This window comes from Aythya ferina, assembly GCF_964211825.1.
Source record: "Aythya ferina genome assembly, chromosome: 1".
Classification (NCBI taxonomy): Eukaryota; Metazoa; Chordata; class Aves; order Anseriformes; family Anatidae; genus Aythya; species Aythya ferina.
This window is the reverse complement of record NC_140296.1, coordinates 140,715,238-140,727,586: the sequence shown is the minus strand read 5'-3', so window position 1 is coordinate 140,727,586 and position 12,349 is coordinate 140,715,238. Positions and strand designations below refer to the sequence as shown.

Sequence of the window (12,349 nt, the reverse complement as noted above, 5' to 3'; positions counted from 1 at the left end):
ATAAAAGTTGGAGTCCTTCAGAGAGCTTTAATTAATTTATTTTCTATGAAGTCTGAAGATCTCTCTCTTCCTTACCTTTGTCCTTCACTAAAATAACTTTTTATGTTTCTGATGTCACTCCTAGAATGCTTCCTATTGTGATTATTAACTTCAAATATTTTAACTGCACACCAGAGAAATGATGGCCTTCAGAGAAAGTCCCTCTAAGGATGTTGCAGGCTTTTCACATGTATTGTGGTTATTTCAAATACCAGAAAAAACAGCCAACCAACCAAACAAAAAAGAAACAACCAATCAACCAACCAAAAATAAATAAATAAACATAATTTAAAAAAAAAATGAGAGAAAAGAGGCAAAAGGCAGCTCATGTGGCTATTAAAAGAAATTTAGTATTTGTAGAACTTATCCAACATTCTTTTGCCCTTATCAGTTCACACAGACATATCATTCTTTTGTTTACAAATTTGTGTTAAATACATTTTGGCGTAATAAAACTATGTGTGTTTAATATTGTTAATAGTACTCACTGCTTTGGCATTGAACTGTACTCTGAAGAGGGGAAATATATCCTCATTTTGGAGTGTGAAAATGAAATAATTTGAAGTAGATACAAACTTCTATCCTAAATTTGCACTGAATTGAGTTGAACAATTAGGTAGGAGTGTTTGTTATTTATGTCCTTATGAGATATAAGGTTTTTGGTACCAAGTGTACATGATTAGTGTTTTAGCAAAGGCTTTTATGTAGATCTGCAATGCTACAATGACTTTCCCAATCAGGCAAAGGGACCTTAACTTCAAGTCAGAAGCATAAATTCACAGTTATCTGTGGGACAACAGATAATATAGAAAGCTCTGCACGTAGAAAGCCTAAGGGGGAGAAAAACAAAACAAAACAAAAATTCAGATTTTTTAAACTATTATTTTTGTTTGTTTCTATTTAAGCAGAAACTAAACAGAATAGAGAGCTTAACATGAATTTTCTGGGTTTTTGAAAGCAGAACTGGGCGACTCAGCTGGTATGTTCTGTTGTGATTACGATTACTTCAGGCAACTGTTTTACCTTTTCTATGCCCAGTCTCTTCCTCTACTGAAAATTAAAAAAGAGTTTAGGGGATATGATTTTGTTGTTTCCTCTGTTTGTTACAAGACCTTGCTCATTGCTCTTCTGCTGTTCTTTGGAGCTGAGGAATGGATGCTGAGGGATTTTGGGGTAGACAAATGATTTTCTTGGACTTTGCAAGTAATCAAAGTTATGCAGTTCTCACTTGCAAAAGTGATGAACAACACAAAACCAATTGAATAAAATGGAATCTGCCTGGAAATGTTGACATAGCATGTCAGATCTGTGGGTATGACAGATCATGTCTCCTTACACAATCAGCAGTCCCAGTGATGTGAACTTCTTATACTGACATGAGAAAACATTACTTGCTTAGTTCAAGTTTTAAAGGTACATGGTCTTTGTTCTGACAATCCTGAGATCTTATACTCATGTGGAATTTGGGGGGAAATGTTGTTGTGGCAGTGTACGTTATCTGTGATGACTTGCACAGAACATGGGAGCTTTCTGGACTGATATTTAGCTTGCATGACCTTATATATATATTCTTTTATCATGTTACAATTGTTAAGATTTCAGGGAAAACTGTGTTTTTGAATTTCTCCAAAAAAAATGTTATATATATTTGCAGCTGATTCTGTCAATAATGAATCATGAATAGTACAGCTGGGGTAATATTGAGTAAGGTTGTTAGAGAAGTTTGTTTCCCATAACTTAAAAACTGAAATATTGAACAATCCAGAAACTTTATTAAATTAAATCTGGATATCAGAATCCTGACATTAATGACAAATTCCAGACCTAGCGTTTGTTGCATCATAATAATATTTTTATTTCTTTCTAGATAGATTTGCAAAAAGAAAACAAATATCTAAAACTCAAAATGTTCTCTTTCTCTCATTAGTTGTTTTGTTCAGTTATACCAGTGTTAACGTACTAAATTATGCAATTACTTCTCAGAAAAATGGGTATTCCACCTTTATTTAAATTATGAATCTGGGATTATTTATTTTTCCTTGCCTTGCTTTTCCCTTTCCCTTTCCCTTTCCCTTTCCCTTTCCCTTTCCCTTTCCCTTTCCCTTTCCCTTTCCCTTTCCCTTTCCCTTTCCCTTTCCCTTTCCCTTTCCCTTTCCCTTTCCCTTTCCCTTTCCCTTTCCCTTTCCCTTTCCCTTCCCCTTCCCCTTCCCCTTCCCCTTCCCCTTCCCCTTCCCCTTTCCCTTTCCCTTTCTCAGCAAAAGTTCCTTCTGTGTTTCTTTGGTATTCCTAGTAGTGCCTTTGAGTGGCCTACATGAAATTAAGTGGATTTAAACTGTGTGTACTGACAAAATAGTTTAAATCAGACCCTCTCCATAAACCATTAATTTCTGCTTTATTGATGTATTCTTGGTAACTAGAACTTGATGGGTTTTGAAATGAGGCTCTGTAAGCCCTGAGGTTCTGTAAATTCCTGATAATAGATTATATATACAGAGAGATGTATATTACTATAAATGATATAATAGGTGTATATTAATTATATACAATTTAGATACATATTATATCAATATATTTAATGTGTTTATTCATTATTTATATTTTATAATGTAGTATATTACAGATGTTAATGTATAATATACAGAGAATGATTTTTATATATAAAAATTAAAAAAAATGTAGATTTGATCTGAGATGTGTAATTTCAGATCTACTATTACTATGCATGATGTGTAATTTTGGATCTACTATTATCATGCACGTTAATATTTCCTTGTGGAAGGAAGAAGACCCTGCTGATAGAGAACGTTTCAGTCAGGCTTAGGACTGTGGTAGCTGACAAAGGGGTCTGTGCTTTATCTATGAGATCATCTCTTATCAACAAAATTGCTTTCCAACTTTTCAGAACAGCTGTGTTCAGCTTTAAGAATTTACCTCCAGAGGTATTTGTAAATATTGCATTCCTGTGAGAGGGACTTCTGAGTTGTTACACAGCTTCTTTGTCTATACAACTTCCCTGAATACCAGAGTATATTGACACCTACATTTGAAAATCTTAATTTTATGACAGTAATATTTGAAAACAAAACAAAACAAAAGGAACAAAACCAAACTGTACTGCTGTGGAATATCAAGCAGAGGTGAAAGAGACCAGTCCAGAAATCCAGAAGATCAAACTTCCATTCCATTCTCTGATATATTAGACGCCAGTCAGCAATGTGAACTTACCTCCCAGTTTTCTACCATTGTACTTCAGATCAGAAATTGAGGAGATATTTTTCAAGTGGAGGAGACAGGTTGGCTGTGTTTTCTCCTCAGGTTGGCTACCAAGGCTGTGAACCAGGGGCCTGACCTATCCAAGGTGTAACTGCGAGTCAGTGGAGCCCTGCCCTGGGAGCTTAGACTGTCTCTTTCTGGTGTGAGCTGTACTAATAGCTTTTCTCCTGTGCAACTGTATTTACAGAAACCAGATGGAACTGGCCTCACACAAGCCATCATTATCACCTACTTGTATCCTTGCAAAGTAAGGGACAACAAGCCACTCTGTATTTTCATAACCCTGCAGTAATTAGTTTTGCTGTTTGTAATGGGAATAAAGTGCATAATGTTGGAGTTTCTAAGATGGCACTGTTTTCATTATATGTTTAATTTTTCAAGAAACATAAAGGCAGCCAAATCAAACTGTCAGGGAGCATTTTTTAATTAAAGCCTCTATTTTTTTATTTCTTCTCAAGATATGTAAATGGTTTGAGACATTAAAATTATGATAAAAGGAATCCTAAGCACTGTTTATACATAGTCATTAAGAATGCAACTACTTATGGTGCAGGAAGCATTATTTTGACTGAAGCAAGTTCTGGTGCAGCTTGGCATAATTCCAAACTACTTTGCAGTGCTACAGAGGCTGATAGTAACTGGAAAGATACCTTACTTAGTCTGGGAAGGTTTCACCTTGCAGCATAGCTCCTGCATATAGATTTCACTACCTGCTCTGCCAGATATGGCATTCTTATATCCTTGCTGCAATTAACCTGTTCAGGATCATGCTTTGGATTACTTCATTTGCCCAGGTTTGGAGGAAAACAAGAAAATGGTTTACTGCTGTTTCCCTTCATTTGTGATGAAGCTTCCTACACCTTCCTTAATGACCAAACTATGCGTGATTGGTATACTGTGACTTACATGACATACTTATAATGCACCTTCTCTTCAGAATCACAGGACATTGCATTTATCCTTGGAAAATGGGCATATCCCTGAAAATGGGCTGGTGAAAAGCTGGCTGCATCCAAATCTGTGGCATAAATCTCCTGGATCTCTTATTCCAGGATTTTATCTGAGAAGCTTGAGATAAAGATCCATGTTATTTATCTGACAAGAAAGAATTTGAAAGAAGGGTTTCCAGTGTTTTTCACCAAGGTTGTTTATTATCCATGACATTGAACCCTTTTTGATCAGCCTTGAAATGATTACCAATGACATTCAATTCTGTTTTTCACTGTAGATGCTATTTGACCTCTTGATTCTAGGCCTAGCAGCTAAATAAGATCAAAGAAACTGATCCAAATGCTGAAGTGCTTATTCAGACAAAATTCACTGTTTGGTTTCCTAAGATAAAGACTAAAGTTAAAAAGGGAAAAAAAATAATGAATCAGGACTTCCGTAACTGGCCACTTAAACCTAGAAGACAATGCTTTGGAGACAACTAACAGAAGACCAATGCATATTAGTTCAGTACAGAGAGCACTTTTTTTATTATTTTTATTTTTCTTATATATTATCTACAAGCACAAGCTTTCATATTTTTAATGTAAAAATGCATACAGATCATTATATATATAAAAATCAACTAGCCTTGTAGCAAACCGCCAGATGCAACCATCCCCAGGTTTGGGGACAACATAACTGGATCCAGGTGCAAACTCAATGGCTGACCCTCACTTCTGTCCTTAGTTGCACCGAACCCCCAGATCTGAAGGGAAGTTCTCAAAGTTCTAGGGAAGTCTTGGTTCCTGATCCAGGTCTTGCAGCATGGGCATGACTAACTCTTCATCAATTGAAGATAAATATTTAAAAACTTCATAAATGACATTCAACTTGTTGTAGGTAACAAGTGTCCATTTCACCTTTCCTCCCCCTTTTTGTTTATCTTCCTTCCCAAACTCTCTCTGCAGAAATGGAAAGGGCAGAGGAGAGGAATTTAATGTTAATGTCATATATGCACATTTAAATAGCAGCAGTAGAAACAGAATTGAAACTGTTGATGTCTGCTGCAGAAAGGCTACTGAATGCAAGTTCATGTTGCATTCGGCCTTTTCAATATTTGGGCACTTTTCGGTTCAATTTACACATTGTAGAAATATGACACATTTATAGCATAGCCAATAGTATGTTGCAACATTGTGAGCAACAGTAAATTGGATTGCATTTAATTCTATGTAGTATGTATCAACAGATTATAATATACTATCTTATAATTGGCTTGTCAAGCAGACCATTACATTTAGGAAAAAAAAAATAAATGAGCAATTAAGTAAAGAAATTTGTGTTTGTGTGGGAGGAAAGGTTGTAAAATAACAGCCTCCTTTCTGACCAAATGTTTAGCATGTTTGGCAGTTTCCAAAATCAGTCTTTGCAAAGGAATGTTACTATTTTTATTAGAGGTTCTTTATGTAACAAGTCATGTTTGCACAGTGGAATATTTTCTTTCAAGAGGATTTTGTAACTTCCCCATAACAGATATTGTGAGAAAAGATATAATTTGCTGGGATTCTTTTGCAAAGTATTATGGCCATACTTTAGGCTTTCCTTCCTTTCCACTCTCTTAATATGAATACGATAAATTCATTTTCTCTTGTAATTCATATATTACCTTTTTGTATTTTAAAAGCAGCTCTACTCTGAAACCCAAGATAGTATTTCAGAGAAAAGAACTGTTGAACTTTCCTTAGAGAGGGATAAATCAATTGCTTAGAATACCAACACCATGACTTTCCTCATCAGCTATGTTGCCATGGGATTGCAGGTAAGGATTTTTTTTTTTTTTTTTTTGCTTCAGATTTGTGCAGCTGCACTGATTTGAAAGATAACAGAATGGCTTAGTGCCTCAACTTGCAATTGCTTGCTCTTTATCCTTATGTTGTAACATACACATTTGCAAGCTCAGATCTTCAGCTAATGACCGCTGGTGTGCGAATAGGCACTAACTTTTTCTGTTACATATTGATTACATAGTTTTCTGTTTCATATTGATTATGCATTACAGGACTAAAATGGCTAAACCTCTCTCTCTCAGAAGCTAGACACATAGAGACATGACCAATAGTTTGGAAACAGGTGTGTCGTGGAGACAGTGACATCATCTGTTGCCAGAACCTCCTGCCCAGAAGCACAAAGTGACGTTTCCGTTGCAGTATGTATAGCTGATGTATGGCAACATACCTGAAAATGAGGACCAAAGTGATTCTGAAAGACTGGAATGAATTTTCACTGTCTACAATGGGGGAAACAAAGAAAATAAAGAGCAAAAATATAATATACATTTGTATGTGATTTTTAATGATAAAAATTGGGTGAAAGATATGGGTGAACGTTTAAAAAAATACTTTGGTAAGTATCTGTAAGCTCATGCTTTGAGAAGTCCAGACTTGGGACTTTTCTCTGCCCATGAGGATATACAGGCTTGATTCTCCAACCTGTTTCACCATTTATACGGCTACCTACAACTGTATAAAGTGCTCTTCTACCAGATATCCTCACTCTTCTACATCTGTGGAAAGTTGGATTTGGTAGCCTTTGGGCGTTGTTTCCTCACAGAGGCAAATAACCATACAAAGTGCAAAGCAGTGGAGAATAGACTTGTAAGCAGTTACTATAAGAGGGCTGTTCTTCAAAGGAGAATACTGCTAACATTCTCATTTGTCATAGTATCCTTTGGCTGTGGTTCTGCATGATGACAGTCTGAGTTGCACATAAAGCTGACTAAAGGGATGCAACACAACTGGTGAGACAAGCACAGTCCGAAAGTCTTCCAGTCTTAGTTCTTGTACCTCTCGCTTCTTCTAGAAGAAGACCTCACTACTACAGTTAGCAAGACAAGTAGGCATGAGGCAAAACTTAACAGCTGGCTTAAATGAGAAGCATGAGAGAGGAGGGGGAGAAAAAAAAAAGAAAAAAAAAAAGTATGCTTTTTATCCCAGACACCAAAAATATGATAAAATGTACTTTCACTTGAAAGTGCCAGAGTCACAAAAAACTGTGATGGTTTAAACATCTGGAAGTTTAAACATCTGGAAATGATGGCCTTTTGATATGGTAAAAGCCCTTCACATCTGATTACATTTGGGCTTGGACTTGCCTTTCCATGTCTTAAGTTCTTCAGTATAAAATGTAATAAGGGAAACTACTTGAATTGAAATAAGACCAAAACAAAAATGTAAACAAAAGATAAAAACTACCCTTAACTAAATCAATAGTATTATGGTTATTTTTTTAGTTTGATTTCCCAAGATGTACACTCCCATTTCCCCAAGTACAGTATTGTACTTCAAGAGGGAAATGCTGAAATGACACTGGACTAGCTGATTATTTCTTGATGAATTCTGTCGTTGTAGAGGATGTCAAAAAGCAGCTGAATTTCAGCTCTGTTGATATGTGTGTCTTGCTGGCTAAACACTCTATGAAAAAGACTTTTCCAGTATTTTTTGCATATCTCGCTAAGAATATCGGCACTCATAGATTTGACAAAATAACAACAAGAAAGGACAGTTTGGAATATAAGCACACAATGCACCAATTTGGAGCTGGTGAAAGGTGTCAGATGAACTTTCTGGAAAAACACAGCAGCCTCAGTCCTTGAGAATAGCAAGTTTGATGGTTGTTGCTGGACTGAAGACTAAGTCTTACTCTCCAAGTAAGTGGCTACTGAGCAGTTGGCTGGTTGGGAATGGTGTTCAGGCACTACTGACTTGCAAGGGATTGGAGGCAGCCTTGTAGAAGCAGAAGATACTCTGTCAGTGCCAATCCCTACAATCATCTAGTCCTTTGGAGTTATTTTTTTTTCTTTTTTTTTTTTTTTTTTTTTTTTTTTTTCATTGTTAGCCAGAAGCAGTGTGGCTAAATACATTTTGCAACAGGAAAAAGTCTGATCCCATGTTACTCAAAAAGTAGTGTGGTTTGATTTTTCTATTTTTTTTTAACAGCAAAGCTTTGACCATTTTTTATTAAATGTGCTCTGCCTGCCTTGTCCCTATCCCAAGCTAATATGTTCTACAATGCTTCTCTGGCTTAGTACAGCTCTTTTTAACTGCTGATTTTGGTAAGCATCTTATTAATAGCCTGCTTGACATGGGTGGTGGAGCTTCGTCTCCGAGTCTTGCCCTGGACCATCTTTCGACGCCGTACCTCACGACAGAGCTCATAGAAGGCTTCCATAATGTTGCCCTCTCCTGTGCAAGCAGAGCACTCATAAAAAGCACATGCTAGTTCTGTGGCCAGCTTTTCACCTTCCTCTGTGCTGACCTGCCTGGAGTGATCCAAGTCTGCTTTGTTCCCCACCAGAATCAGAGTGACATTTTTGGGTTTTTTAACTTCATCCAATAAGTTCTTAAGTGGCAGCACTTCCTCAAAGCTGCCTCTGTCCGTGATGTCATAGACCAGCACGAAGCCTTCACCCCATCGCACATGTCCTTCTTTCTGAATAGCATCCTCCTGTTTTGAAAAGACAGACAGCAGCCTTAGGAATACAATTTATGAAAAAGACACCAGGCCAATAGATGTTGGTCAGCCAAGGCCTGGAAAGCCATGTACACCCACTTGACTGCACTCTACACACATCACCTTTTTATTGTGTGGCATAGGAGACCTACTCTGCCAAGGTGTCATGGGCTGCCTGCTATGGGCAGGCTGGTAGCATGCAATCATAACAGGGTTTCTGTTGAGCAATGTCAAGCACACAAACTTCATAGGAATGTGCAGCATGAGCACCTGCTGTGTTTTGAAAGGAAAGGGGTCTTTGCTATGACAAAACTCTTCTACAGTTTGGTAGAAATCACTAACAGAAGTTGTTGAGCCACATCACTTGATTGCAGAAATAGGCTATGACTTTGTGGATAGTAATAACATTGTTGGGTTGGCCCTGAGTCAAGGAATGAAAACAAAATAATTTTAATCCCAGTGTAAACCTTAACTTTGTTTGTTCTTCCAGTGTTTGAAAAGTGTAAGCAGGGTCCCTTGCAGAATGGCCTGGATCTAGCACACTGGGTCTGACAGCAAGCTGGTGGTGGGGGAGGAAGGAGAGCTCTGCTCAGAAGCAAATCTCAGTCCCCAGAAATGGAGCACATCTGCCACCCACCACGTTGCCACCATCGCACTCCCCTTCCCTATTGCCTGTCTGAGCCAAGGTGTTGGATGTTAGTACATGCACCCACGCACCTGACCAGCTGTATCTAGTATCTCCATGGAAACCACTTCATCATCAATGGTAGCTTGGTGACGATATGTAGACTCTAAAATAAGAACACATTTTGTGAAAAGTATTAAAAGAGCATGATTTTTTTTTCTATCTTCCTTACAGCTACTCCAGCACAAGACCTGATATGTGACACACAGCTTCACTAAATTTTATCTGTTGGAGTGCTTCCTGCCAGTGGAGCAGACTCAAGTCCTCCTTCTACAGCCATGACTCTTCCCTCTCCCCATACCTTGCTTTCCCATGAAGCCTGCACCTGTGTACACTGCACTCTGCCCCCAACAAAAGGACAGTCTCCTGCAGCAAAGAGCTCTGCAAGACTGAAGCCCATTTTTCATGTTTGCTCATAATGAAGGCTGCCACCTGTAAAGCACAAATTCTGCCTCTCTCAGTGTATCCAGCTTGAAAGCCTGTTGCTGCTTAGCCTGAAGTCTGACAAGATCAAAAACAGTGTGGTTGTAGATCAGGGACATAACCACTATGCACAGGCCATATACAGTGACAAAATTACAGAATGGTTAGTTATTTTAGGAATGTCTCTTTGAAACATGCTGAAATCATCACATTCCCTTCTTCTACCAAGAATTCAAGCAGTGATTTCTCTGTATATGATTTATAAGGATAGCCAGTGAGCATTAAGCATTCACACAACGCTATAGAAAAAAGGAACCTATTTACTGTGTCCCAGATTCTGGAACCAGGCAACTAATGACAAAAGGGGTTGTTTTATCTTAATGAGCTGATAAGTTAAATTCGATAGCATTTGACCTAAAACTTGGAAAATGATCTGTGCTAACATTTAGATTTATTACTGTTGCTAGCTCACAGATGTCCTATATCAAAAGGCAAATACATATGCTGTAAAACTGTGGTCAGTGACTATGAATGCTTTGCATTGTCAGAGACACAGTTCTTTTATTTGGTGTAAATCTCCCTAAAAGGAATGAAGGATATGTTAAAGGAAAGACATTTCTTGAATTAAAACCTCTGAAAGGGCTCGTGTTTGGTGCATATCTTTTTTGTTTTGTTGCATACTTGAATGTATCACCTCTTCATAGTTAGGAATTTTTCAGTGATGTCAGCACTGCAAACACTCTCTTCCCCCCACCCCCCCCAAAAAAAAAAAAAAAAAAAAAAAAAAAAAAAGTTACTTCCCTCCTGTGCCACCTTAATTGCTTTAAGTAGCACAGCTGTCTCTAATAGGGACAAATGGTCAATTTAATTAGGCAGATGGCAACCAATCTTGTATAGGGCTTCAGGCAATGAAGACTGAATTTTTAAAGGCAGGAAAGCCCCCTTCTATTTGTTATTGCAAGGCTGTTGAAGGAGTTGATATGATCCTGAGGTTATTCCTCCAAAATAGAGTAAGATATATCTAAGTCTCTCAGCATGTCTTATTTTTCCCTTCTGTATGATGTCTTACCTGCAGCACTTTCCTCAGGGGAATGCAGCAAAGCAGAAACTCTGGTTTGGTGCAGAAGCTGCAGTAAAGCTCCTTGAGCAAGTTATTTCAGTGGATAAAATGTTCAGTGCTAGGTTGGGGCTCCCTGAGTAGCACTCCCTATCCAAGGTCATTTAGGATCTTATGCTTCCTTTCTTTAGGGGAAAGTGGTGTGAAGAGGAGACAGTTCTCTGAAGGAGTAATGCAGTGTTACCTATTTACTCATTTAGGTCTTAAAATACTTAAATGCATGTGACTAGCTGGCCCTGTTTGACAAGTAGCTGTTGAGAATTGGTCTACCCAACTTCAGAAAATACCTGTATCTGTCCATTTTTGCAGTGCATTTGTGAAATTCTTTTTTTAGGAGGCAGAATGTAGTAGGTCATAGGGCTCTTCTCTGAGAAACTGGAGAATAAATTTCAAGAAGTAGACTTACTGCAGAAAAGCAGTGTGATTCTTAAGAGATAGCTGAGTTTTTTTAATAGGTGATTCTAAATTGCTGGTGTTTTATGCTGCAAGTTTAACTCACTTTGGCTGTCCACTTTAGGGTGGAATTTGGTCCTGGATGAGTAACACTGATTGGGGCCAGCATAGTGTTGAGATATATTAGTAAAAGTGAATCTGTTCCTGTGCGCTGGAATGTGCAGTAGCTGGGTGAATTTAAATGAGGAGAGTAAAACAGCTGGATGTTTAAAACTTTTTGGCAGCCATGGCTTCTTGTTCAAGGGAACAGAAACATAAGAAGAATCTGGTCAGATGCTATGAGCCCTGAAGTCCTGATTTCCAGGCTGTTCACATCAGGCACCCTAAAACCTTAATTTCCCATGTTAGTTTATAAATGCACTATCTTGATTTAGGTTTTATTAATTTTATTCTCCCTATGCTGCTCTTTATTTTAAGTTGTGCAGACAAAGGGAAAGAAGACTTGAGATACCTTCTGGATCCCTAACTGAAACTATTGACAATGCAGGTGTCTGTGTCTCAGCTAAGTACCCTTAACTCCAATTAGAGTCAATGAGGTAAAATATGTGCTGGATATACTTTATCTGATATCTTTCCTGGGATGAATTCAACACTTGTTTGCTTTGAACGGGCAATAAATAGCAGGGGCATGCGACACTTCTGGAAGGAAATATTTACATTGTAAGGGCTTATTGATTTTGGAAGAAAACTTATAGCAGTAGCTTTAGTTAAGATGGAACAATGATGTATGTTATTTTATGTGTACATTTAAAATCAGGTTGGGCTCTTCTGTTTGCTTCTAAGTATGGAGGGACACAAGTTTTATATCCATACAGAATTCTAGTTAACTTTTGTCAAGAAAGGTTAATAATACCAGAATATACAAAAATACTGTAAGAAACTTTGTTTTCATGGTGGCTTTCAGCCAGTTGGACCTGAGA

The 12,349-nt window shown here is 37.7% G+C and overlaps 1 protein-coding gene and 1 long non-coding RNA gene across 3 annotated transcripts in view; one reads left to right on the top strand and one right to left on the bottom strand.

The window, feature by feature from the left end:
• Positions 1-4,762: 4,762 nt before the first annotated feature.
• The window catches only part of RERG (RAS like estrogen regulated growth inhibitor), a 110,974-nt gene continuing 103,387 nt past the window's right edge, over positions 4,763-12,349 (bottom strand). For both annotated transcript variants that reach the window (XM_084499333.1, XM_084499334.1), the window contains exons 4-5: positions 9,469-9,542; positions 4,763-8,745 (exon numbers count right to left, since the gene is read on the bottom strand). In XM_084499333.1, coding sequence (XP_084355459.1) covers positions 8,338-8,745; positions 9,469-9,542 — 482 coding nt within the window. In that variant the 3' untranslated portion in view covers positions 4,763-8,337. The remainder of the gene's footprint in view (positions 8,746-9,468; positions 9,543-12,349) is intronic.
• LOC311424356 overlaps positions 10,828-12,349 on the top strand; it is a 72,678-nt gene continuing 71,156 nt past the window's right edge. The window contains exon 1 of the long non-coding RNA XR_014686068.1: positions 10,828-10,869. This is a non-coding gene — a long non-coding RNA (uncharacterized lncRNA). The remainder of the gene's footprint in view (positions 10,870-12,349) is intronic.